At 41.6% G+C, this 27,589-nt stretch overlaps 1 protein-coding gene across 9 annotated transcripts in view; it reads left to right on the top strand.

Annotated features, from left to right (window-relative positions):
* Positions 1 to 617: 617 nt before the first annotated feature.
* The window catches only part of trim37 (tripartite motif containing 37), an 88,724-nt gene continuing 61,752 nt past the window's right edge, over positions 618 to 27,589 (top strand). For 2 of the 9 annotated variants that reach the window (XR_009447313.1, XR_009447314.1), the window contains exons 1-8: positions 1,262 to 1,362; positions 12,821 to 12,921; positions 17,425 to 17,526; positions 18,797 to 18,837; positions 20,485 to 20,601; positions 22,705 to 22,792; positions 23,521 to 23,643; positions 26,965 to 27,088. Coding sequence is in view for 7 of the 9 variants with exons in the window: in XM_059655386.1 (XP_059511369.1) it covers positions 1,344 to 1,362; positions 12,821 to 12,921; positions 17,425 to 17,526; positions 18,797 to 18,837; positions 20,485 to 20,601; positions 22,705 to 22,792; positions 23,521 to 23,643; positions 26,965 to 27,088 (715 nt within the window). In the remaining 2 variants the exon portion in view is untranslated. Of the gene's footprint in view, positions 1,076 to 1,261; positions 1,363 to 12,820; positions 12,922 to 17,424; positions 17,527 to 18,796; positions 18,838 to 20,484; positions 20,602 to 22,704; positions 22,793 to 23,520; positions 23,644 to 26,964; positions 27,089 to 27,589 lie in introns of those variants that run through there. The other 7 variants (XM_059655383.1, XM_059655384.1, XM_059655388.1 and 4 more) reach the window with 6 other exon arrangements.

Here is a 27,589-nt window from a genome sequence, read left to right on the forward strand (position 1 = left end):
CCAAGCCGCACCTCCATTTCCTGCCTACTAACCTCATCCCACCTCCTTGACCTGTCCGTCTTCCCTGGACTGACCTATCCCCTCCCTACCTCCCCACCTACACCCTCTCCACCTATCTTCTTTACTCTCCATCTTCGGTCCGCCTCCCCCTCTCTCCCTATTTATTCCAGTTCCCTCTCCCCATCCCCCTCTCTGATGAAGGGTCTAGGCCCGAAACGTCAGCTTTTGTGCTCCTGAGATGCTGCTTGGCCTGCTGTGTTCACCCAGCCTCACATTTTATTATCTTGAGTCTCAGTATAACTTTCACCAGCTGGGCTGCACGCGCTTCGTCGTTAGGGACTGTATTCCTTCCCGTCCGCTAGTAGCCTTGGACACATCAATTGTCGTAGCTATGGGAAACGGCCTAAAATTATCGCGATAGCTCCTCTGGCCTGGAAGGACGGGGAGAGGATGCGTTCTAAACAGCAACACGTTGTGATTGGTCAACTCGAAAAAGCGGGCCTGATGGCTGATTGGGCCGTGTCCCCCGCAGCGCCCCACACGTTGTAACCGGAAGTGGGCGTGACCACACTGTGGTGGGGGGGCGGGATTCGAGCTGCCCGCTTCCCGATTGGTTGCCTCGTCTCCCGGGTGACCAAACGGTCGCCTGCCGATTTGAAGAGGCGCGGAGTTGGGGGAGGGGGATGGAAAAAAAAACATGAGGCGCAAAAGAAACAAAACAGCGATCGGTGAATGAATAATCTAGTCTAGCGTGAAGAAGAAAATAATGTGACAGAGATGCAGAGGAAAAATAAACAGCAAAAAAATTGAAAAGTGGTGAGGGGCGACAGTCAGGAGCGACCGGATCTGCCGTCAGATGTACCGCAGCCGGTCAGTGGTTTCACTGTGCACCCACTGTAGGCCGCAGATCGACAAACACAGAGGCCTGCATACATCCCCCTACACTCATACACAGGCCTTACGGATAACATTACTCTTCGCAGGAGCAGGAAGAGCCGCAGTGACGCCGACCAGGGGCCAGCAGCATCGTTATTGCGTTTTACCCTGAATGGGACGACTGCCTGTGAGTTCAACTGTATGTTTAATTGTTTTCTATAATTGTCGAATAGCCGAGGAATGTGGAATTCCATTTCTTTTTATTTCCAGTGTAAACCGGTTTCAGTGTTAGTAATCAATTTTCATTGCATTGTTCTTTCCTGCTCAGGAAGGATTGTGTTGCCAAAACAGAAACAAGAGCATTCAGTTGTGCTTTGTACCTACCCAGCCCGTACTGTCTGCACTCAGCCTTGCATTAATTCGGGAATTAGTGATGAATCCACTAGTGCACCCAGTGTGCCTGGGAAATGGGTTGTCTGCAAATACGTGAGTAAGCATAGAAATGTACAGAGATAGTAGGAACTGCAGATGCTGGAGAATCTGAGATAACAAGTTGTAGAGCTGGATGAACACAGCAGGACAAGCAGCATCAGAGAAGCAGCAAGGCTGATGTTTTGGGCCTAGACCTTTCTTCAGAAATGGGGGAGGGGGTTCTGAAATAAATAGGGAGAGGCAGATAGAAGATGAATGGAGAGAAAACAGGTCAAAGAGGTGGGGATGGAGCCAGTAAAGGTGAGTGTAGGTGGCGAGTAGATGTGTCAGCCCAGGGAGAACAGCCAGGTCGAGGGGGTGGGATGAGGTTAATAGGTAGGAGATGGGGCTTGAGAGGCGGGGACAAGCTGGGCTGGTTTTTGGATGCGGTAGGGGGACCCATTGTCTCCACCTGCTCCTGCCCCACCGAACACATCTCCACCCATCTCGACTCCATTTTCTCCCCTTGGTCCAGGAACTCCCTACCTATGCCCGTGACACCACCCACGTCCTCCAGAACTTCCAATTCCCTGGCCCCCAACACCTCATCTTTAATATGGACGTCCAGACCCTTTACACCTGCATGCCCCATATAGATAGCCTAAAGGACCTCCGCTTCTTCCTGTCCCGTGGGCCCGACCAGTCGCCCTCCATTAACGCCCTCATCTGCTTCGCCGAACTTGTCCTCACCTTCAACGACTTCAATTCCTCCCACTTCCTACAGACAAAGGGTGTGGCCATGGTTACCCACTGGGCCCAAGCTATGCCTGCCTCTTGGTAGATTACGTGGAACAAACCCTCTTCCATATCTAAGATAACAAAGTGTGGATCTGGATGAACACAGCAGGCCAAGCAGCATCTTAGGAGCACAAAAGCTGATGTTTCAGGCCTAGACCCTTCATCGGACAGATCTACACTGGCGCTAAACCCCACCTCTTCCTCTGTTACATTGATGACTGTATTGGTGCCGCCTTGTGCTCCCACCAGAAGCTCAAACAGTTCATCCACTTTGCTGTCACCTGCCACCCCAACCTTAAATTCACCTGGGCAATCTCTAATACCTCTCTCCTTCCTGGACCTCTCTGTCTCCATCTCTGGCAACCACCGAGAAACTGATATCTGTTTCAAGCCCACTGACTCTCACAGCTGCCTAGAATACACCTCCTCCCACCCACCTTCCTGCAAAAATGCCATCCCTATTCCCAATTCCTTTGCCTCCACCGCATCTGCTCCCAGGGTGAGGCGTTCCACTCCCATACATCTCAGATGTCCTTGTTTTTCAAGGACTGCTATTTTTCCCCCCCTTCAGTGGTTGAGAACGCCCTTGACCATGCCTCCCGCATTTCCCGCAACTCATCTCTCACACCCCGTCGCTGCAATAACAACCAAACCAGAATCCCCCTTGTCCTCACGTACCACTCCACCAACCTCTGGATCCAACGCATCATCCTCTGACATTTCCGCTATCTGCAATCTGACCCCACCACCAGACATTTTTCCCTCCCCACCCTTTTCTACTTTTAGGAGGGACAATTCTCTCCATGACTCCCTTGTCTGCTCCACACTCCCCTCCAGCCCCATTACACCTGACACTTTTCCGTGCAACCGCAGGAAGTGCTATACCTTCCCCACCCCCACCCCAGGCCCCAAGAAGACCTTCCACATCAAGCAGATGTTCACCTGCACATCTGCTAATGTGCTATACTGCATCCGCTGTTCCCGTTGTGGCCTCCTCTACATCGGGGAAACCAAGCAGAGGCTTGGGGACCACTTTGCAGAACACCTATGCTCAGTTCGCAATAAAGAACTGCACCTCCCAGTCGTGAACCATTTCAACTCCCCCTCCCATTCCTCAGACGACATGTCTATCCTGGGCCTCCTGCAGTGCCACAACATTGCTACCCGAAGGTTGCAGGAACAGCACCTCATATTCTGCTTGGGAACCCTGCAGCCCAATGTTATCAATGTGGACTTCACAAGCTTCAAAATCTCCCCTCTCTCCACTGCATCCCAAAACCAGCCCAGCTCATCCCCACCTCCCTAACCTGTCCCTCCCCCCCCATCCCCTCCTCCCACATCAAGCCCCACCCCCATCTCCTACCTACTAACCTCATCCCGCCCCCTTGACCTGCCCGTCCTCCCTGGACTGACCTATCTCCTCCCTACCTCCCCACCTACACTCACCTTTACTGGCACCATCCCCGCCTCTTTGACCTGTCTGTGTCCTCTCCACCTATCTTCTCTTCTGTCCATCTTCTGTCCGCCTCCCCCTCTCTCCCTATTTATTTCAGAAACCCCTTCCCCTCTCCCATTTCTGAAGAAGGGTCTCGGTTCGAAATGTTAGCCTTCCTGCTCCTCTGATGCCGCTTGGCCTGCTGTGTTCATCCAGCTGTACACATAGAATTGTACAGTATGTTTTTGCCAGCTCTCTGAAAGTAGCTCCAGTTAGTCTCTGCCTGCTTTTTTATAACAGCTCTGTAATTCTCCTTTTTGAGTATATAAACCATTTCCTTTGGAAAGCTGTAATTGAATTTCCTGATACCATTCATTCCAGCATTGAATTTCATATTAGTTTAATGTGTCTCTTTTCATCTTCTTTGACCAGTTATCTTCAGCCTGACTTCCAGTACTGTAAATAAAGAGAAACTGTTAATGCTTCTTGAAGTTTTGAAAACTTCCATCAAATCTCCCCTTAACCTCGGTTCTAATATTGACAACAGCTTTTCCAGACTCTATGTAATTGAAGTCTTATTGTTGGTACTATTCTAATAAATCTTTGTATTTTATCCAAGACCTTGGCATCCTACCTGTGGGTGTGCAGTTCAGAATCAGAGAATTTTAGCTGAAATGTAACTTGTGAATTATAAAATTTTACTGTTTTTATCATTTTATAATCTTGTTGCCAAAGGTAGCATTTATTGCTCATCCTTAATTATCCTGGAGAAGATGGTAGTGATTTGCATTCTTGAAACACTGCAGTTCTTGGGATGGAGACACACCTACTGTGGAAAGGGAGTTTCAGGATATTGACTCCGAAACAACAGTTTAAAAAAAACCTATGTGCTTGCGGTTCAGGATAGTGTAGACTTGAAATGGTGGTTTTCCCATGCATCTGTTGCATTCGTCCTTGTTTTAGGCAGAACAGGTCATGGATTTGGAAGGTGCTGTCAGCAGAACCCTAGTGGGCTAATACTATGCATCTTGTTAAACACTGCTGTCACTGTATGTCTGTGACAGGGAGGACTGAATGTTTGAGGTGCTGGTTGGGGTGCCAGTCAAGTGGGTTGCTTTTTCCAGGATGGTGTCAAGGTTTTTGTGTTGTTGGAATTGTACCCCTCTAGGCAAGTAAAGAAGTATCCATCACACTTTTTTCGATTTGTGTGTTTTGAGGGTTTAGCTGAATTATTACTTGAATTCTTAACTTTTCTTTGCTGTCGTAGCCACTGTATTTATATGGCTGGTCCAGTGCAGTTTCAGGTCCAGGGCAGCACGCCAGGGTGTTGATACTTGTGGATTTTGAGATTGTAATGCCATTGAACCCGTAGGGGTGATGATTAGGTTCTCTTTTGCTGGATGTGACCATTGCTTGGTACTTATCATCCCAAACCTGGATGTTTTCACATCTTTTTGTACATGGACGTGGACTGCTTTAGTATTTGAGCAGTTGAAAATGGTGCTGACCGTTGTGCAGTTATCAATGAACATCCCCACCTTGTGGTGGAGGAAGGTCTTAGAAGAAGCAAAGGGTGGTTGTGCTTAGGACCCTACCCTGAAAACTTGTGTGGTGATAATCTAGGACTGAGATGATTGACTCCAACACCCATAGCCATCTTCCATTGTGCTAAGTATAACTCCAAGCAGTGAAGTGTTTTCCTCTTGATTCCCACTCACACCAGTCAAATGTTATCTTGATGTCCAGGGCAGTAGCTCTCACCCCATCATCTGTTTGTTTTCATTTCAGATTTCTATTCCTGTCAAGATATGTGTCCTGTGCACATTTTAACAGCCTTTGCCACTTCTTCACATCTTCAAAGCTCTGTGTGTGTGAGCCTGCAGGTTTCTCTGTTCTTGAACCTTTTTTAAAAAAAAGTATAATTTTGTTTATATTTCCTCCCTTCATTCATGCTTGTACAACACGAATCTTCACACTATGCTGCATTTATATTGCACCTGCTTTTTATTTTGCAGTTTCACCAGTCTACATCCTGCTATGGTTTGTACCCTCCTTTCTTTACTACATTTTCTTGTTGTTCCTACAAATTTTGAAATATTGCCACCATAAGAAATAGAAACAGAAACAGATCATTTGGCTCCTCGAGCCTGCTCTGTTATTGTGGAATTCATTGCCGCAGAGTGCAGTGGAGGCCAGGACGTTGGATGCCTTCAAGGCAGAGATCGACAAATTCTTGATCTCAGAAGGGATCAAGGGCTACGGGGAGAGTGCAGGGAAGTGGTGTTGAAATGCCCATCAGCCATGATTTAAATGGCGGAGTGGACTTGATGTCTTATGGTCTTATGGTTATTCACTAGGATCATAGCTAATCTGACACTCCTCGTCCACTTTTCTGTCTTTTCCCCATAATGCTTGATTTCCCTTGTAGATCAAGAATTCATCTACCTCAGCCATAAACATACACACACATACTGCCCTCTAGCTTTCTGTCACAAGGAGTTCCAAAGACACTCCACACTCTGAGAGAAGAAATTCCTGTACAAATCAGTCTTAAATTGGCACCTCTTTATTTTGACAGTATGTCTTCTTGTTCAAGATTCTGCCCTAAGTAAGAGGGCCAGAACTGTTTGAAGTACTTCAGACATGGTCTTGTCAGCACTTTGCATAGTTTCAGTAAGACTTCTTTCATCTTATACTTCAACCCCTTGAAATAAGTGTCAACATTCCATAAAGCTTTTTGAATACTTGCTGCACCTATGTGCTAGTTTTATGTTTTGTGAACAGGTGCCCTCAATATCCTAAAAACCCCAAAACAAAAGCAAATTTCTACAAATATTGGAAATTTTCAGTACATACCAAAAGTTGCTGGAAAATTTAACATGTCTGGCAGAATCTGTGGAGAGAGAAACAGGTAACATTGAGCACAGTAGGATTCTATATCAGATCCCCATCCTAAAATCCCATCTGATTTGACTTTTGCCCTTTAGGGAAGGAAGTCTGCTTTCCTTACTCAGTTGAGCATGGCACAAACAAGGTGATCCTAACAAGCCACTTTGTTGTATGAAACCAACTACAAAAAGTCTAATTACTGTGTGGATGTATTGGGTGTGTATACTGCAACAAGGGGTCTGGTGGCACACTCCAATGTCCCTACCTCTGAGCTGGAAGGTCTGGGTTCAAGTTCGATCCGTGGAAGCGTTGTCAAAACATTGCTGAACAGTTAGTTTTGAAAAGATACACACTGCAGTGACTGCAGTGGTTGAAGATGATATTCCCAGCATCACGTTATTGAGGAAAATTAGGAATGAGCAACAGGCAACCATGTGTGACGAATTAATACAAGGAAACTCGCTGCATTTAAAAATAAATCTCTGTTTGTATACTTTTGCCAGTTATCTTAAGCTTGTATTCTTTGATTATTGCCTTACTCATTAGGGGCTAGTTTAATTTATCTATAATGACTCCTTCTGAACATTTAAAACTTTCCTAAACATTTCTGCTAAGAAGAATCCCAACCCCTCTAGTCTCTCTATGTAACTGAAGTTTCCAGTTCCCTCATACTATTTTAGTCAGTATTAGTATCATCTTTTCTAAAGTGTAGTGCTCGTTGGCCAAAATCCTAAATTAAACTAATCCATTGCAGGTAATTGTGAACTTTGCAGTTTTGTTTCTTGAACAAACCAAAAACAAAAAAAGCCTTAACCAGGAGGGCACCACTTCTCCAATTTCAGCTGAAGGTGCTGAATGTAATTTAGGAATTTACACTATTTGCTTTTCAGTCAGTTCAGTAACATTTAATGTCTTGTACAGTTGATGAGCACCCAGAATCTAATACTGTCATATAAACTTCAGTTTGTTGCCATACACTTTTGCCAATTTTTATAAATGAAATTAATTTCCTTTTGTTCTACATTTTCCTGTAAAAGTTGCTCTGTTTCTTGCACCAAGGTTGAACTGAAAGGTGAATGCTTTTCATAGTGCTCTGTGAAGTGGCCACGGTGACCTGAGTTGACTGTATGTCTAGTATTGCCCATTCCATATGGGGTAGTACCTGGACTCTACTACGTGTGTATGCATGGCAAGATCAGCGGTTTCTGGTGTAGTGAAATCTGAGCCAACTCTTCTGTCCAGGAAGTATGGATCTCTTTGTCATCTGGCACAAACAATTTGTTTCCAGCAATCTGATTGGTCTGTGAGAGCTTTGTCTGTTGACATGTAGTTAATTATAGCGTTATCCCTGACCAAGACTTGTGCGAGTGTTCCTGCGACGATACTAGGTACTGATGAGACCACATCTTGAGTACTGTGAGTGATTCTGGTCCCCTTATTTAAGAAAAAAAATATAATTTCATTGGAAGCAGTTCAGAGAAGATTCACTTTGGATTGTCTTATACGCAAAGGCTAAACAGGTTGAAACTCTACTCCACTGGAATTTGGAAGGTGAGGTGATTTTGTTGAAACATGTAGGATTCTTAAAGGACATGACAGGGTAAATACTGAGAGGGTGTTTCCCCACATGAGAGAGTCTAAGATAAGAGGGCATTGTCTCAGAATAAAAGGGTACCAATTTAAGACTGACATGAGGAGGAATTTCTTCTTTGAGGTTTGTCTCTTTGGAACTTCTTGCCACAGAGGGTTATGGGCTTCTTGCCACAGAGGGTTATGGGAATCGATCTCTATATATTTGAAGCTGGGATTGATTTCAGAAGTTCGGAATCAAGGGTTACGGGGAAAGGGCAGAAAAATGGACATTAGGAATGTCGAATCAGTGTGATCCTGTTAAATGGCAGAGCAGGCTTAAAGGACCGAACAGCTTACTCTTGTTCCTATTTGTTTGGTGTTATGGTGTCCTACCCAGACTTACTTTGTGGTCTTTCCCAAGTCCTGAAATTTATTGCTCCCATTTCATAGTTATGCCATGCAGATTTACTTTGGATGCAAGCTAAACCACCAAACAGTATCATAATTTTGCATAGTTATGCTGCGCATTGTACAATTGACACTGTACACATTTTGTGAGAATGGCTCTCGTATCGTCTTAAAGTAACGTGGTCAGACAAATGTAAAAGTGTCAATTTGTGACCCTTTTGTACATGTCATTTAGAATAATGAAGATGTGCAAGTACCCCCCAGTCGACAGTGTGATTTCTCTTACAAATTTCTGGCAACTTTTTAAGAGTTGATGACCTGTAACTATTGGATGCAGGCAATCCTTTCTTCAGTTGCTAAGCAGATTCAGTTTAATTGCTTTCACTTTTATAGAGTAGGACTTCATTGTTATTTTGACTCTCAGTGAAACATAAGCCAATGGGAACAATTGGAACAAGAGCCTCAAAGAAAAAAAGTGTTAGCCAGGGAATTCTCCGTTTTAATGTTGCCACTAAACGTGAAACATGTGGATTTAGCTCTGTCATTCTTGCTGGAGAACTTCAGACTTCAATTTGAATATTACAGGATTTGCAACCAAATCCAGCACGTATGATTTTAGCAGCCTTCATATTCAGTAAATACAAGCATGCAGCCTAAGGACACAACATGTCAAATGACAAACCCATAGCGAATGTAGTTGATGTAAAGTTGTCCATACAACATGATTCAGTCTGAGGTTCATAATACCCTTTTGATACTCCTGATTTACCCCTGTACCTGGTACATTCTTAGTTAGGTACTGAGAGGGGTATTACACTGCCTGTCCCTGGTACACACCTGAGAGGCATTAGGAAGTGAGCTTTTTCCCCATTGTGTCTGTACAGTGGCTGCCCGAAACCTTCTTTCACCCCTTGGCACGTAGTCTGGAGTTTTGCAGTTGACACTCAGCCAAACACAACTCTGTGCTTTGGAATACCAGAAGTTTTGAGCAGACCAAAGAGCATCTTTCACTGAGTTGATGATCTTCCAGATGATGTTTGCCTGTGCATTCCAGGGAACGGGACATACAGCAGAAAACTGCATCATGGAGCTGCTCAGGATGAACCTCATCCAAAACTACTGCATCTCTCTCTAGATCTTCTTTGCAAAGGCATATTCCACATGGAGGTCGAGAACAGTCTGTTCCACACTACATTTACTTTGAGAGAGCCTTATTCCAGGTGCAAAGGGGCAGATACTTCAGTTTTGTGGAAGGACTTGACAGGAAGGGCCTTTCACATCTTCAATCAAGCTACATCTTGACACTTGTTTGAAAGCTCTGGCAATGAGGCGTTCTGCCAAGTTACTTTAATAGTCCATTCAGGGAAACATCCAACAGGACCTAACAAATCCTATTGTACTGCCAAGGCCTTGAGTATGTTGTATGATGACCACTGTCTGATGGACTTCTGGTCAGAGGTGATTTTCTGCATAGACCTATTCATGATGGATAGATAATATGGCGTGTTCCAAGTTCTTGGAGTGTGTTGCGGCAAAATGGCCAGTCCCATCTTTTGCAATACTGGGGAGCGGTAGAACCTCAGCATGTAGGGACATCAGATGTTTGCATGCTGATGTTCAATGCTCAACTAGGTGCAGCTGTATGAGAAAGTGACCATTAGGATCAGGGTGATGTTGGATACTTTTGTTTAAATCTTCCTGTTATCTAGAAGTTTGTACATTGTGTCTTTAAGCACGAGGCCCATTATTTACTTCCAGCTTGGGGTGAGGCAGTGACCTAGTGGTATTATCACTGGACTATTAATCCAGAGACCCAAATAATATTTTGGGAACCTGGGTTAAAATCCTGCCATAGCAGATGGTGGAATTTGAATTCAGCTTTAAAAAAACAATAATTCCTCCGCCTCCGCCGCATCTGCTCCCATGATGAGGCATTCCACTCCCGCACATCCCAGATGTCCAAGTTCTTCAAGGACCACAACTTTCCCCCCACAGTGGTCGAGAACGCCCTTGACTGTGTCTCCCGCATTTCCTGCAACACATCCCTCACACCCCGCCCCTGCCACAACCGCCCAAAGAGGATCCCCCTCGTTCTCACCCACCACCCCACCAACCTCCGGATACAACGCATCATCCTCCGACACTTCCGCCATCTACAATCCGACTCCACCACCCAAGACATTTTTCCATCCCCACCCTTGTCTGCTTTCCGGAGAGACCACTCTCTCCGTGACTCCCCTGTTCGCGCCACACTGCCCTCCAACCCCACCACACCCGGCAGCTTGCCCTACAACCGCAGGAAATGCTACACTTGCCCCCACACCTCCTCCCTCACCCCTATCCCAGGCCCCAAGATGACTTTCCATATTAAGCAGAGGCTCACCTGCATGTCTGCCAATGCGGTATACTGTATCCATTGTACCTGGTGTGGCCTCCTCACATTGGGGAAACCAAGCGGAGGCTTGGGGACCGCTTTGCAGAACACCTCTGCTCGGTTCGCAATAAACAACTGCACCTCCCAGTTGCGAATCATTTCAACTCCCCTCCCATTCTTTAGATGACATGTTCATCATGGGCCTCCTGCAGTGCCACAATGATGCCACTCGAAGGTTGCAGGAACAGCAACTCCTATTCCGCTTGGGAACCCTGCAGCCCAATGGTATCAATGTGGACTTCACCAGCTTCAAAATCTCCCCTTCCCCCACCACATCCCAAAACCAACCCAGTTCGTCCCCTCCCCCCACTGCACCACACAACCAGCCCAGCTCTTCCCCTCCACCCACTGCATCCCAAAACCAGTCCAACCTGTCTCTGCCTCCCTAACCTGTTCTTCCTCTCACCCATCCCTTCCTCCCACCCCAAGGCGCACCTCCCCCTTCCTACCTACTAACCTCACCCCACCTCCTTGACCTGTCCGTCTTCCCTGGACTGACCTATTCCCTCCGTACCTCCCCACCTATACTCTCTTCTCCACCTATCTTCTTTTCTCTCCATCTTCGGTCTGCCTCCCCCTCTCTCCCTATTTATTCCAGAACCCACACCCCATCCCCCTCTCTGAAGGGTCTAGGCCTGAAACGTCAGCTTTTGTGCTCCTGAGATGTTGCTGTGCCTGCTGTGTTCATCCAGCCTCACATTTTATTATCTTGGAATTAAGAGTCTACTGATGGCCATGAATCCACTGTCAATTGTCAGAAAAACCCATCTGATTCACTAATATCCTTCAAGGAAGAAAACTGCCATCCTTACCTGGTCTGGCCTACATGTAACACCAGGCCCACAGCAATGTGGTTGACTTTTAACTGCCCTCTGGGCAATTGGGGATGGGCAATAAATTCTTTCTAGCCAGTGATGCCCTCATCCTGGAAATGAATAAAGGAGATAAAAGGACACGTTTTGTACATTCTAAACAAAACGCCTTTTGAGCTGGTATCATTTTCTTTTTCCATCTGGCAACAACAGAATTGCTGTTTAAGTTACCACAATTTTAAAATGATGAGTACAAGGTAATGTAGGTCTCACAGGATGACAGCTCTACTTTTGACACTGTAGCCTTCTCACCTTGTAATACTGCAGTGAGTGGCACCACTGAGGAAGTGCCATACCTGCGCATAATTTGAGTAAAGGCCATTTTGTTGTTAAAAAGCTGATGTGTCTCTCAGCTTTTTACAGCTGTGCAGTACTGTCTTAATCAATGAGAGAAATTTAGTCCCTCCCTTCCCCACTCTGAGAATTCATGATAATTTCATTGTAAGCATTTTGCATTTCAAGCATTTCAATAACAAGTAGCCTTTGTTGAAATTCATGATGTGTCCTTTTATTATTCCAGATTCAATTATAGTTTTTTAAAAATAGTTAATGTTTTGGATTGTTCTTTGGAGCAAATGCTTTCTGTTGTCAAGAGGTTATAAGTTCACAGTACAGTATTTAGTATATAGCTCAAATGTAATCAAAGAGAGTATTGTGCTTGTGATAATTACTTAAAATGCAGAACTTAATGGTGGACCTTTGCAATAGCTATGTGATTGAGCACAAATTTGTAGGAGAATGCATTGCTCTAGCTACCCATGGCAGTATACTCTAAAGAGAATGTGGACTATTTTGACTTCCAGGTGTGGGAGGTTTACTAAAATGTAATCTTGCGATTAAAACTACAGAGGAGTTACTGCATAATTTTCTTCGAGTTTATTTTTAAGACAGTTTGTTTCCTTATTCCTTTGGCTCAATCTCTTTCTGTGCTGTCTAGAAATGGTTTCAGCCTATAGCTGATGAAGGATGTAGCTTGGTCCACTGTGAAGAAAACTGCTTTTCCAGCCAAGGACCAAGCATGTAACCTACATATAATTAAAACTGTTGCTTTTGACCAACAGGAAGTGGAATCGCGTTGTGTGATGACCACAAATCTCTGGAGAACTGATTTTTGTCCTTTTTCAGTTGTGCAGCACAAACAGATTGATTTTTCGTTGGTCCCGGGATATACCTACAAGGTCTTTCGAACTCTGCACAGAGTGAAAATGGATGAGCAAAGTGTTGAAGTAAGGAACATGTTTTGTAATTCCTATATGTGACTAAAGTGACTGGGTAATATGGCTACCAAACTGCTGCTTTAAACTGAGATCACTAAGGCTGCCTTTCTTTTTTCTGCCCCTCTGTAACATCAGCAATCTCTCCTCATCTGCTGAAGAAATCCTCATCCTTGCCTTTGTCACCTCTAAGCTTTTACTATTCTGACCTCCTGGCAGACCTCCAGTTGTATGTATTGTATAAACGTAAGGCCTTCCAAAACTTCTGTTTGTGCCTTTTACGTGCATTGCTCACTTCATTCATCAACCTTGTACATACTGAACTACACTAGTTTTCAGTTTGCTTTGAAAGTTCTCCATTTTTACTTTGAAAGTCCCTTCGTGGTCTCATCCCTCTCTATCTATTTAATCTCCTATTTCACCACAACCTTCTGAGGTATCTACTCTGTTTTCATTCTAGTCTTTGTACGTTGTTAATTTTAATCAGTTTACCATAGATGGTCATTCCCTTTTAATTGCCTAAACCCTCATCTCCATAGTACCATTCTTGAAACTATCTGTAACCCTTCTACTCTTCTCCTTCAAGACGTCCCTTTTCTACCTACCTTTTTTACCTGTCTTTTTTAACTAAACAGTTAGTCACCTTCTAGAATATTGCCATTTGTGGGTGTTTTTTTTTCTTTTTCGAGGTTCTGAAGCACTTTGGAAGTGCTAATTAAATATCACCAATTTTCTGTTTCTTTTGTGCCTTTGGCTCTTATCAATCATCTTTTCAATCAGCAGAATGAACTGTACTTTTTTTTTTGCAGTTACATTGCCAATTTGTGTTCAGCTAAATGCACTCATGTTGAAGAAAACTGATGTCTTGACCTCATCTGATTTCAGTTCTTTGACTACACGTTACTAAAAATTGAAAATATCTAGGCTGTGCCTGACAATGATACTCTTGGATGCTATATTTATTGATTGAAAGTCCATTGATTGGAAGCATTGCCCATAATTTAGCAACATGTGGTGTGGCAGTAAGTCACACAGGTTAGATCACAGATTCAAATTCTGATCAGTTCATAGTTAACTGAAACAAAATCAGAAATTGCTGAAAAAAACTCAATAGGTCTAGCAGCGTCTGTAGAGAGAAAGCAGAAGCATCACTGGACCCAAAACGTTAACTCTGCTTTCTCTCCACAGATGCTGCTAGACCTGCTGAGTTTCTCAGCAATTCAGATTTTGTTTCTAATTTGCAGCATCTGCAGGTCACTAGCTTTTATTTTGGGTTTCTTTTTCTTCTAATCAACCTGCCCAGAGATGCCTTTATAAAGTTTTTGTTTTAGGCCGTACACTACTACTGCACCCAAGAGGGTTCAGCAGTAATGCTTATACTTTTCCCCAAATTTTGTTCATAGTTAACTGACATCACTGGAAACAGCTATTGAACTATTCTAGTTGGTCCTAATGTATCAGAATTTAGACAACAAAGGAACAATCTGCTGTAACTCTTGTTTTTGATCACTGGTCCTTATACCTCCTTGAAATCACAGTTTTTCAGATGAAATGCAGACTCTGTATGAGATAAGACAGTCTGTATGTCAATGAACAGTAATATGTATGCTCTAAAAAACTTGGGAGTCGTAAAAAAGAATCAGAAAGTTTGAAGTTTTCTCAGGTACACAAGTTTTCTGTTTTATAATTGCAACAGCATGAATAGGGGAAAATCACATTATGAAGGGTAAGTTGAAGAGGTTTCTTCATATCTGATTACCTGAGCTGAACTCTGACCTGAAATTGATGTATCATAGTAACACAAACTGTTTCTGTTTAATACACAACAAGCGATGCTGCCAAAGTTCTGCATCTTGCAATTATCAGGACACAATTGCAAGAATACCAGATATCAAATGGAACAACCCTCTATACTGCGTGGAAAGACCATGCTGATATTTAGAGACATTGCTGTGGAAAGTGCACCAAGGGACATTTAACACTCAAGCTTATGTTTGAACTCACACAAGGCAGGACAGCTCTGGTCTTGACATTGCCATAAGGAATACACTAGGGAATAGCTCTCTTCCAAGCTTTTGACGACTTGAAAATGGCACAATGTGTGCCACATTCTGTTTATCAAGGGCATAGCCTGAGTATGACTATGCGGCTTCCAGCACACACAAATGAGCCGCACTGCAAGCCCAATTCTTCTCAACTTGGCTGTTAGTGGAATTCTTAGCACAACTGGCATTGTTAGGCAAGTATTGTCAAATCGTGGAATCACATCTAATGTTTTATAAGCTCGAAGTTTTGTTAGCTCAGGCTGGTTGGTATGGTCAATGCTGTATTTGTTGAGCCAAAGGGGCATGCTATTTGACCTGTTGTGATATATAACCTATATATCTAGCATTATTCTGGGACAGAAATCCCTTTGCCTCATTCCTCATTTTAAGTAGGCAGAGATTTTTTTTGGCTTGCATTTCCTGATCAACTAGATTTGCTTGCTTTAAATTTAAAGACTGCAAGTTAACTGTTTCTGAGAAACCTGTCCCACTCAGGGTCTGCTTGTGAACAGATCAACACCTCACCTTGTGTAGCACAAATTGTTGTTTGCTTTCAGATTTGATGTTCTTGCGACAGTGTCCTGATTAGTGCAAGGCAAAAACCTTTGACAGCATTTTTCTTAACAATACTCAAATCTTGTTGTAAGGAAAAATATATTTTATCAGAACTTTGCAAATCTGGATTCTGACTTGCATTGTCAAGTGTTAGTAAAGCTTACTAAAACCATAAAAGTCAGTTTGGGAAATAAAAAGTGACATTGAAATAATACAGTTTATGTTGTATCAGAATTGATTGATTGTTTAAAGAAAACTAAATATTCATATACTTTTGGTACTTGTCTGCTGATTGCAGCCATAGGTTGATATTTAAAGCTATTTGAATTGCGTTAGGTTGTTGACTTGTTTGGTGAGCAAGTCAACAACCTCACCCACAACCTGAGCTACAAATCTTTGTAAAAACTTTAAATTTGATTTGCATATTTGTTTTCTTCAAGTTTTTCATAATCCTTCATAGTGTCAACATGTAGTGAAGATAAAATGTGTCAGATTACATTGGCACTTTATCCTGGATGCCCTGTGCCAGGAAGAGTAGTTACATTTAAAAGGCCTGAATTAGACAAGCAGCTTAGAGTGTGGTGTAATGTGGATAATGCTGCTGAGTATGGCAATTTTGAACCGGGTAGGCAGAAGTTGTTCGTCATTCAGCCGTTTAAACTGTTCTGCTGTGTTTGCAGAAATTCGCTGTTGATTATTTGTTTAAATGACCTAATGCTAGTCCGTTGCCAGTGCAACAGGTTGAAGAAACTTTGAGCATTTCAGTGATGGGACACAACCTCTTACAATAAAAAAAATTTGTGTGATTGCATGGAGTTTGAAGAATCATGGAATAAGTCTGTGTTTTGAAGTTTAAATTGTCTAGTGAAAAGTTACAGTTTACAAATCTATTTAATTTCATTCCTTTAACTGTACACTAATAATTGACGACATCACTGTAGTCAGATGGACATCTAACAGCAATGAGTCAAAATACAGAGGGGAGATAGACGGCTTGGTGATGTGTGTCAACATTGGCAAAACTAAAGAACTGATCATTGATTTCAGAAAGAAAGGAGAAAATGCCTCCACCTACACCAACAGAACTGAGGTTGAGAAAATGAAGAGCAACAAGTTCCTCATGATGATAACACCCGACCCGTCCTGGACTTCTCGCAAAAATGCGACAGTCAGGAAAGCACACCGATACCTCTCTTTCCTTGGGTAGCTGAGCAAATTTGATATGCCCATAAGGTCCTTCACCTACAGATGCACCATTGAAAGCATTCTGTCTGGGCCCATAATGGCCTGTTTTGGCAACTGCTCTGCCCAGGTCCATAAGAAACTACACATGGTGGTGTGCACAGCCCACACCATCACAGAAGCCAACCTTCCATCCATGGACCCTATTTACATGGCTCGCTGCCACGATAGGCGGCCAGCGTCATCAAAGACCCATTTAACCCTGGTAATGACCTCCTACAACCTTTTCCGTCAGGCAAAAGATCCAAATTCCTGAACACCCATGAGCAAGTTAAAGAACAGCTTCTTTACTGCCGTTTTCAGACTGTTGAATGGATGCTGGCCTTGCAATGTAATCTGTATGCCTCTAAGTCTTTTTGATCTGCACGTCCTTTGCTCGCTGTGATCTCCCTGTACTGCTTATAAACAAAGCTTTTTCCCTGTATATTGGTACATGTGACAATAAATCAATCAATTTCTCCTGTCCAGCTCTGTTTTATTGCTGCAAAATTAACACACAGTTGCTGTGAACCTTCTTCCAACTATGCTGCTTTGATGCACCAAAAACTCTGACAAGGAACTTTAGAAAAGGTTACTGCAGGCAGAAGGTTTTGATCTGAGCAGTCACAAATGCATATTTTTTAGGCCACACAATATACAATTAAGTAATCCTTTTCTCATTATGTTTTCCCAGAGTATTGCAGAGGTGTTCAGGTGCTTTATTTGTATGGAGAAGTTGCGTGATGCCCGGCTGTGTCCACATTGTTCAAAGCTTTGTTGCTTCAGTTGCATAAGGGTAAGTTCCTATTGTATTTCGAATTTGGATATTGCTGTCAACTTCAAGCAATAAAGGAGGGAAATGACTAGCTGCTCCATTACACCTGGCCCAGCTGGATGCACTGATTTGATCTGCAAATACTTGATTTCACAGTGCACACCTTTTTTGAGCAGCCTATGTTTATATAATTTCCTGGGGAAAACGTCTTCCAGAGATTGAAAGCTTGAGAGGTGTTCTGTAGAACACTTTGACAATTCCAAGTGATCAGCCTGCATGCTTTTGTCAAATAAAACCATCTGCCTGACGTACTTGTCGGTTCCCTGTGTTGCAGGAGCCCAGATAGTCTGGAAGAAAACTTGAATTGAGAGCGAGAAAGGTGATTTGAAGAGGAAGCTTCATCTTGACCCCATTGGCTGCATGCAGTTGTAGTTTCTAGATCATTGCTTTTAATCCAGCCAGTTTCCGAATTTCATTGCCATGATGTGTGCAGCCAGTTGTTACTGTTTTAACCTGTTTTAACATACATTGGAGTTTTTGAGCCTTGACCTATGCAGTGAAAGGCTAGAGAGTTGTTATTAGGAAAAGAAGAATTTAATTTACTGAATGAAAAGCAGCTGCTGTTCTAAATGTTGCTGGGAATCTTCTTTTGTTACTGTGCTATTGATATTCTATGTGCATTTTCTGTAGTTCAACATGACAGTACCATAATGCGTTTTGGAACAATTGTGAAAATTCTAAGAGGATGGGAATGTGCTGGAAAGATCTGTATCTAATCTGAACAAACTCTTTCTTTTTAGGAGGACTGGCTGATGTGAAGACTTCAGCTGATTTTGTGTTTTTAAATAGTCTGTTTGTGCTGAGTTGTGATGCTATAATCTATGCTCAGCAGAACAGTTACATTTACCGTTGTGTATGGTAGTGCTTGCACTGCCTTTATTGTGGAGATGTATTTGCTTGCTTGCTGTTAAAAGCATTTTGAACATTGCATATGTAAAAGTGCAGTTTTTAAAAGAAAAAATTAATAATTACTTCAAACTGTACTAGGAAGCTTATTAGTCATCATTTTGATCCATCTTTTAAATTCATCAACCTGCCCAATCTTGGAGTCCCACGTCACAACATGTTGAGGTCCTGAATCATTGGATTCCAATTGTTTACTTTCACATTATCTGGGGGTATCTTGAAACGTAAAATGGAGACCTGGAAATGGTCAAATAATGTGCTTTCATGCTTTTAAGTGACAGAATGTCAGCACAATTTTTTTAAAAAGATCTTCTTGTCTCCACAGCGCTGGTTAACAGAGCAGAGAGCCCAGTGTCCACATTGCAGGTATGGGCACACCTATAGCAAGTCTTGATCAGGGTTTGTCCGAATCTGGAAATTATTTTGATTTTTCACCAAATTGCAATTTAAAAAATAGTTGCCTCATGTGAATCTGTCTAATTCCAGTCCTAATTAGTAGGTTTGAATAATGTAGAAAAGAAAATTTGCAGACATAAGGAACAATGGTTGATAACATTAATAGGTTAACATTGATCTGTGTTATTTGGAATTACAAATTTTGATTTTTCCTTTTACCTCTGCCATACACTGTAACAGCAATACTCCTAGTTTCAAGATTTACTTCAAATGTTTTTTTCTTTAAATTTAAAAATACCTGTTAAAACTGTTGTGCATTTAAAGCTGACGTTAACTGTTTTGAACAGTTTCAAGGCATGGATGTTTTAATTGTGGCACAGCCAGTCGGATATATATTTATTATTTACCTCTGTATTTCCTCCTTTATCTCTGTCTTTAATCAGCTTCACTTTCCCATTGCGTCCCAAATTAATTTGACACAATATTAGAATTAAAACTGAAAAAACTGCGAATGCTGGAAACAGAAACCGAAGTAGAAATTGCTGGAAAAAACTCAGCAGGTCTGGCAGCATCTGTGGAAAGAAAGCAAAGTTAATGTTTCGCATCCAGTGACCCTTCCACAGAAAGAGTTTTCCCAGAAATTTCTGTTTTTCTTTGTGACAATATTAGAATTATTTTTTTAGTTAGCAGAGAGTTTCTACAGAAAAATTATCAAGTCACTTAATACAGATATGAATGTTTTGTCTGATTTATTAAGTCACACTTTTTTTTCAAATGAGTGAGGTTGATCTGGAACCTTCAAAGTAGCACTTGATTTATTTTGGACAAAAACCTCAGAATACAGCATGAATATGCACTCATGTTTTTAATTAGTGAAGAAAAGGGAGTTTTAAGAAAAAACTTCATTATCAACAGAGTCACAATTTTAGTCCTAGACTAGTGAACCATTTATTATTATACATTGCTTGAGATGTGTGACCAATACTGGAAACGTTCTAGTTGTTATTTGCTTATTCTGTTATTGTTTGAACATCTTAGCATTTAAAGCCTGAAGTAAGTGCTAGCCTTCAAAAACAGGATCCTGTGTAGGTACAGGATACAAACAGTAGCTGAAGAAAATTTTCTTTAAACTTCATTATTTATTATTTCCAAGCAGGCTACAGATATTATATAGGTTTGTCTGGGCAAATGAAAATATTCGTGAGTTTTAACAGAATTAACATCTCTGGTGTGCAATGATAAACCATTTATTTTCATCTCTAATTAAATCTATCTCTTTTTCAAATCATTGCTTTTAATAATGACCTTTTAAATTTGAATCTTGCTTAGGCAAATTAAGTAAACCCATAACTGTTGAGATACCATATTAAATGATTCTGAATCTTTTGAACCTCAGTAGATGAGAGTTCCATCTAGTCATGCACAACCTGTTCTCTGAATATGTTGTGCTGACATGAAACGTAATAGCCTGACTCCTGTTTAAAAACGTCGTCCAAATGAAAAATATATCAAAATGTTTGTTACCTGGATGAGTATAAGATTCAAAATACTACAGATGCTGGAAATCTTTGTTTAAGTATTAGTGGAGCTGAAGTTTCAATGTCTGATTTGTTGTAGGGCACCTCTTCAGTTACGAGAGCTTGTGAACTGTCGCTGGGCAGAGGAAGTCACGCAACAACTGGACACACTTCAACTATGTAATCTCAGTAAGCATGAGGAGAATGACAAAGACAAGTCAGTATGTTATTACTACATAAAGATTTGTAATATTGGTGCAAGTACTAAACTGTTAAATATCCAGTTTTTTTAAAAATTCAAACTTTCAGCTATTCCTGGAACTTATTTTTGCTCTTGATATGAGCAGAAAAGTATTCACTTGCAGTTGCACTCTAGTTCATGACTGTTTGCCATGCAACCAATAATGATCATCCCCAATTTAAATAGTCATGGAGCTGCACAGCATGAAAACAGACCCTTTTGGTCCAACTTATCCATGCCAACCAGATATCCTAAATGAATCTATTCCAATTTGCCAGTATTTGGCCTGTATTCCTCTCAACCCTTCCTATTCTTATATCTAGCCAGATGCCTTTTAAATGTTGTAATTGTACCTGCTTCCACCACATCCTCTGGCAGCTCTTCCATTCATTCAATATCCTCTGCATGAAAAGGTTGCCCCTTAGATCCCTCTTAAATCTTTCCCCCCTTCACCTTAAACCGAGTTTTGCACTCCCCCAGCACGAGGAAAAGACAGTGTTTATTCACCCTATCCATGCCCCCATGATTTTATAAACCTCTATGAGATCACCCCTCCAGCCTCTAACGCTCCAGGGAAAGTCAAAACAACCTATTCAGCACCTCCCTATAGCTCAAACTCTCCAACCTTGGCAACATCCTTGTAGATCTTTTCCCAACCCTTTCAAGTTTCACAACATCCTTCCTATGACAGGGAGACCTGAATTGAATGCAGTATTCCAAAGTTGGCCTAACCAATGTCCTGTGCGGCTGCAACGTTACCTTCCCACCCTTATACTTAATGCACTGACCAATAAAGCAAGCACAACAAACATCATCTTCATTATCCGATCTACCTGTGACTTCAATTTCAAGGAGCTATGAACCTGCAGTCCAAGGTTCCTTTATTCAGCAACACTGCACAGAACCTTCCCATTGAGCATATAAACCCTGCCCTGATCTGCCTTTCCAAAATGCAGCACCTCACATTTATCTAAATTAAACTGCCATCCCTTGGTCTATTGGCTCATCCGATCAAGGCCCCTGTTGTTCTCTGAAGTAACCACCTTTAGTGTCCACTACACTTACAATTTTGATGTCATCTGCAAACTTACTAACCATACCTTCTATGTTCACATCCAAATCATGACAGAAAGCAGTGGACCCAGCTTGTGGCTCACCACTGGTCATAGGCCTCCAGTCTGAAAAGCAACCCTCCATCACCACCCTGTCTTTTACCTTAGAGCTAATTCTGTAACCAAAACGCTAGTTCTTCCGGTATTCTATGTGCTCTAACCTTGCTAACCAATCTACCCTGAGGTATCTTGTCCAATGCCTTACTGAAGTCCACATAGATGACATCCACCGCTGTGCTTTCATCAATCCTCTTTGTTACTTCTTCAAAAAACTCAATCAAGTTAGTGGGACATCTCATTTTTGAAGTTCTAATATTTGGCTTCTAGATGACTGAACAGCCTCTAAAGCTGTAGGCCCGAAATGTCAGCTTTCCTGCTCCTCTGATGCTGCTTGGCCAACTATGTTCACCTAGCTGTACACCTTGTTATCTCAGCCTTCAAAGTAAGATCCATTGATACAGCTGAAGACTAACTTGAGAAACTTCACCCTAGATGAACAACAAGGAGGCCTAACATAATGTTGAACTTGTTTGTTTAACTCTGGAATCCAATCAGGTCCTGTCAGAAGGTCTACAGCAATATTAGTAATGACCCTGTGGATATATGATTGGATTACAACTGTACTGTTAACTGTTTACCAATGATGTGAATTCAATGCGAGCAGAATTATTCTTGCAGCGCACCTGCAAGAAACTTACCCCGTTTCCCAACTTGCCAGGTGTTTGTGTTGATGATGAATGACTGTGATGACCCAATGCTTCTTTGTAGAAACTCCTGCAAACAGCGAGAGAGAACCTCAGTCCTATTAGTCTAGCTTTCATTAATATAAAAGCAAATTTTTAAAACTAGAATTCAACTTACAAGTTGATGGTGTTAGAGCGAGGTGGTTATTTTCAAATGTCATACAATAATGTATTTAAATTACTTCCAAATATTTATTTAAAAATTAAACAAAGATATATTTCAGGTGTGACAGTCACCATGAGAAGCTGAGTGTATTCTGTTGGACATGTAAGAAGTGCATCTGCCACCAATGTGCACTTTGGGGTGGAATGGTATGTAGAACAGAGACTCTTCATTGATACATTTGTTGGATCTGCATGTGTAAAGAATGGACAATGTACCTGTAACATGGTATGGAATAATAAAGAGCTGTGAGCTGCCCCAAAACACACTTTTTTTTTGTCTATGGGAAAACCTGCAAATATTGTTAAACTCCTTAGAATTGTCACTGTAATTTTCAATGGATTGTGTCAACTGCTACAAGACAGCTTTTTTAAAAATTATTGTGCATCATTAAAAATAAATTGCTAATTATAGAAATCTGATACCCTTTTAAAAACCTGCATTGAATGCCCATCATACATGCCCATATCTTCCTGTGGAAACATTTTTGAGGGAAGCTACAATGGCATGTTTATTGGACTGTCAACTATGAATGGTTAGATTCATACTTGTAATATGATTCTGCACTTTGGTAGTTGAATTATGAAACAATATGAATAGAATAGGTTTTCAAGCATATTAGTCCATTTTGACGTAATATAATAAGGGTACCAGCCACAATTTCTCAGTTGTTACTTACTTGCTGACGGAGCACAAACATATCAGTATATCAGTTTTTGCCCAGCGTGCAAGCCTAGTGACACTGAGACAGCATTTATAAGCCCCTCCTAAATTCCTATTTTCTCTACCTTTGGCTGATATGCAACCAAGATCATATATTCACTGAAATATAAGATTCATTGGTTTTGTCCTGAAGTGCTTTGCATTTTCATTGCAGCATGGGGGCCACACATTCAAACCTTTGGCTGAGATTTATGAACAGCACGTTACAAAAGTTAATGATGAGGTGGCAAAACTGCGTCGTCGATTGATGGAACTAATCAGTTTGGTGCAAGAAGTGGTAAGGTCATAGGGATGTAAACATTGGGACGTGATAGAGTTGATGGTATATCCTACAACAGTATATACTAGTCCCTTACTTTCTAGTTTCTATCTGGTTGATCTGGCTGTTTTCAGATGAGAGTACTTCAGTCCTTTTTCAAGATATTCAGTCTTGGGCTGACTTATAGATTGTATGTAGTTTTTAAGTTGTATGTTTTTAAGCTCATAAAAGTCATCCATGATTATATGGTAAAATGTTTATTTTTACTTCCTTTCTCTACATAATACTACTTGTGGAAATTGTGATTTGTAATGGAAAGTAACTTAAAATCTTTGTCTTTAATCTCGAATGTAGTGTAGCTCTATTCTTTCTCACTGCTGTACCTCTCCTGCCACACAGACCCCAGCCTCATTTTCACCCCACAGTTGGTAATTTGTTCCCAAACACTCAAATCTCACTCTCTGGCATTCCTTTTCTAAGCCCCTTTTTATATTCCTACTTATCCTTTAATGACTCTCTTTTTGACTAAACTTTTAATTGTCTCTTCTAAGCACCTTTTTCCTCTTGTCTTAATGCCTGTTTTCCTTGTTCATCTTTCAGTTACCTGGGGATTTTAAAGGTGGTGTATAAATGCAAGTTAATTATCATTCTTGTTCAGATCTCTTTGAAATCAGCTTGGTTAACTTCACTTGAAATGCAAGTATACAATTTACTTCGACGCAATTCCAGAATATGGTCTACAGGAATACAATCTGTATTTGACTGCGAATAATTCAATCGTGAGCTGCCTTTGTGACCCAATACATCATCAAGCCTTCAGTAGTTCTCTGGGCCAGAGATCTTCTAAAACCTTAGGGAAAAACCTCCAAATCATCAAACCAAAGAGGGAAGCATAGTATTAATTCTTGCAAGCAGTGCATTTTTCGTTTTGTATGAACAGGCAGGTGGGTGTTCTCTTGGTTTTTGAAGACTTTGTATCTTTGGTGAACAAGGATATGGATAAAGGACTAGGATTTGGTTTGAATATTTTTATATAATCATGCAGCATGCCACTTTAGACGCATGGAGTTGGGGTCTGAAAATAAAAGGCTGCAAAGAAAGGAAAAGCAACTTTATCTTTCATAGAACATATAGAACATTACAGCACAGTGCAGACCCTTTGGCCCTCAATGTTGCGCTGACCTGTGAAACCAATCTGAAGCCCATCTAACCTACACTATTCCATTATCATCCATATGTTTATACAATGACCATTTAAATGCCCTTAAAGTTGGCAGTACAGTTGCAGACAGGGCATTCCACACCCTTACTACTCTCTGAGTAAAGAAACTACACTGAGGAACTCCTGCAGAGATGTCTGAATGACTGACCTCCAACCATCACAACCGTTTTCTGAAATACCAGGTATGACTCCAAACAACGGAGTGTTTGCCCCCTGATAACCACTGATTTCAATTTTGCGAGGGCTTCTTGATGCCACCGTTGGCCAAATGCAGCCTTGATGACAAGGGCTGTCACTCTCACCTCACCTCTGGAATTCAGCTCTTTTGTCCATGCTTGAACCAAGGCTGTAATGAGGTGAGGAGCTGAGTGGCCCTGGTGGAACCCAAACTGGGTGACACTGAGCAGGTTATTGCTAAACAGGTGCTGCTTGAAAGCTCTGTTGATGTCACCTTCCATCACTTTACTGATGACTGAGAATAGACAATGAGTGGGAACTGGCCACGTTAGATTTGCCCAGCTTTTTGGAAACAGGACATCCTTGGGCAATATTGAGCATTGTTGGTAGATGCCAGGAACTGTACAGGAACAAGGTAACAAAATGTGGGCCTGGATGAACACAGCAGGCCAGGCAGCATCTTAGGAGCCCAAAAGCTGACGTTTTGGGATGCTGCTTGGCCTGCTGTGTTCATCCTGCCCCACACTTTGTTATCATGGATTCTCCAGCATCTGCAGTTCCCATTATCTCTGATCACAGTACTGGGACAGCTTGGTTAGGGGAGCAGCAGGTTCTGGAGCAGTTCTTCAATACTATTACTGGAAGGTTGTCAGGGCCTGTTGCCTTTGTGGCATCTAGTGTCTCCAACCGTTTCATGATATCACGAGGTGAGAATTGGATTGGCGGAATATGGACTGACCCAAAGAAATTCATAACCAAGGGTATACTTTGGACATGTAGAATAATACAGTAGCCAGTTTGTGCACAAAGTCTCTCAAACTGTTATCAGATGTGTAAGCAGTCAAATCGTGTTTGGTGTGTTGATTCAGAATTGCATATTTCCCATAACACGGTAAGAACTCTCAACTCTTCTTTGAAAAAAGTCCTGGAATCTTTTATGACTGAGGGGGGAAAACAGGGACCCTGTTTAAAGCTGCATTCTAGAACTGTGTCAAAATAAATTGACTCCTTAAATTTCAAGTGAAGCTGGACCTATAACCTTTGGTGAGGCTATTATCATGAAGCCAAGGTTAGATCGCTGCATGATGAGTTTGGCTGAGAATAGCCAAATTAATTTCACACAGAACCTTTTCTACAGACAAGTTTATTTCTGCCATCAGTGTCAGCTGGACTCAAACCCAAACAAACGTGGCTGTGTGTTTAATTTTGGCACTTTTGAGGTTTTAAATTTTTAATTTAAAAACGTGATAACAAGAGTTCTTATAGACCTGAGGTGTGCAACATTTGCTCATTTCTGAAGTCAGTGCTAAGTGGAAGTGTGGTGCTTTCCTGGTTTAGAACTAGAACCTCACCTATCCCTGCAAATGACGAGTTGCAGAGTAGTATTGGAAAATCTGGGAGCATATCCCTTAATTCTTGACTGTGTTACAAAATTAAGAAAGCTGAAGAGAAGAAAGTGGATAGGGCTTTTGTTTAATTCTGCTCTTTATATAAAGAGAAACACACTTTCATCTGTAAGGATATTGAGGTTGATTCCTCTTCTCTCACTTTTCTTTTAAGAATTAAACTACCACTTGTAGGACCACAGAAAAACGTATATACCAATTAATTTAGTTGCACACTGTTAAGACTGCTGTGCACTGTCAGATTAAAGTTGGTACAGAAACTGGTATCGTTGGTTGTTTCCAAAATGTAGCTTTTACTTAAAATTGATTTAAAGTTGAGCACATGATTACTAATTTCCTTAGTTTCACTTATTTTATGTTATTGAGAAGGACAAAATTAATCATTCAAGTTCATATACTTTCCGAAATGCTTGTAAAATGAGAAGTCAGGAGTTATACAGATACAGTGCAGAATGTAAGTGATAATTATTGAACGTTTTCGTAATTTGTTTTTAAATTAGCTTATGATTCTTCTGAATATTTTTTTGTAACCAGGAAAGAAATGTGGAAGCCGTACGCAGTGCAAAGGACGAACGTGTCAGAGAGATTAGGAATGCTGTGGAAATGATGATTGCGAGACTGGACACACATCTAAAAAATAAACTTATAACTTTAATGGGTACAGTATACATCTTTATAGATATGCTAATAATTCAAAACTTAATGTTTTTAAGATATGTTTTCTTGGTGCAGTGCAACACCTACAACTTCTTAACTGCATTCCAGAAGTGGGAGATCTGCTTGTTACAGCAACAAATGAGTTATGTACAAAACAGCCAGCATTCCCAGGAGGTGAATGGTGCCTTCCAATGGGCGAGCTTTGGACCCACCCATTACCCTACAAATAGACCAAGTGACTACCTGCCATCTAGGCACCCTACACACTATCTTTAGATATTTGAAATGTCTTGATGTTATTCCTTTTGCCAGATAGAGATGATTTATGCTGAGAGCAGAGCCCTCCTCACTCTACCAGATGAGTCAACCTCATTGCATTGTAGCTGTCTCTTAAGGAAATGTGCATTGCAGGATTAACTCTCTCAAAGTATGACTTGATAAAATCTGTAAATTTCTGTGTCTCTCTCTCTCTCTCTCTCTCTCTCTTTCTCTTTCTCTGTAG

The sequence above is a fragment of the Stegostoma tigrinum genome, chromosome 27 (assembly GCF_030684315.1).
Source record: "Stegostoma tigrinum isolate sSteTig4 chromosome 27, sSteTig4.hap1, whole genome shotgun sequence".
NCBI lineage: Eukaryota > Metazoa > Chordata > Chondrichthyes > Orectolobiformes > Stegostomatidae > Stegostoma > Stegostoma tigrinum.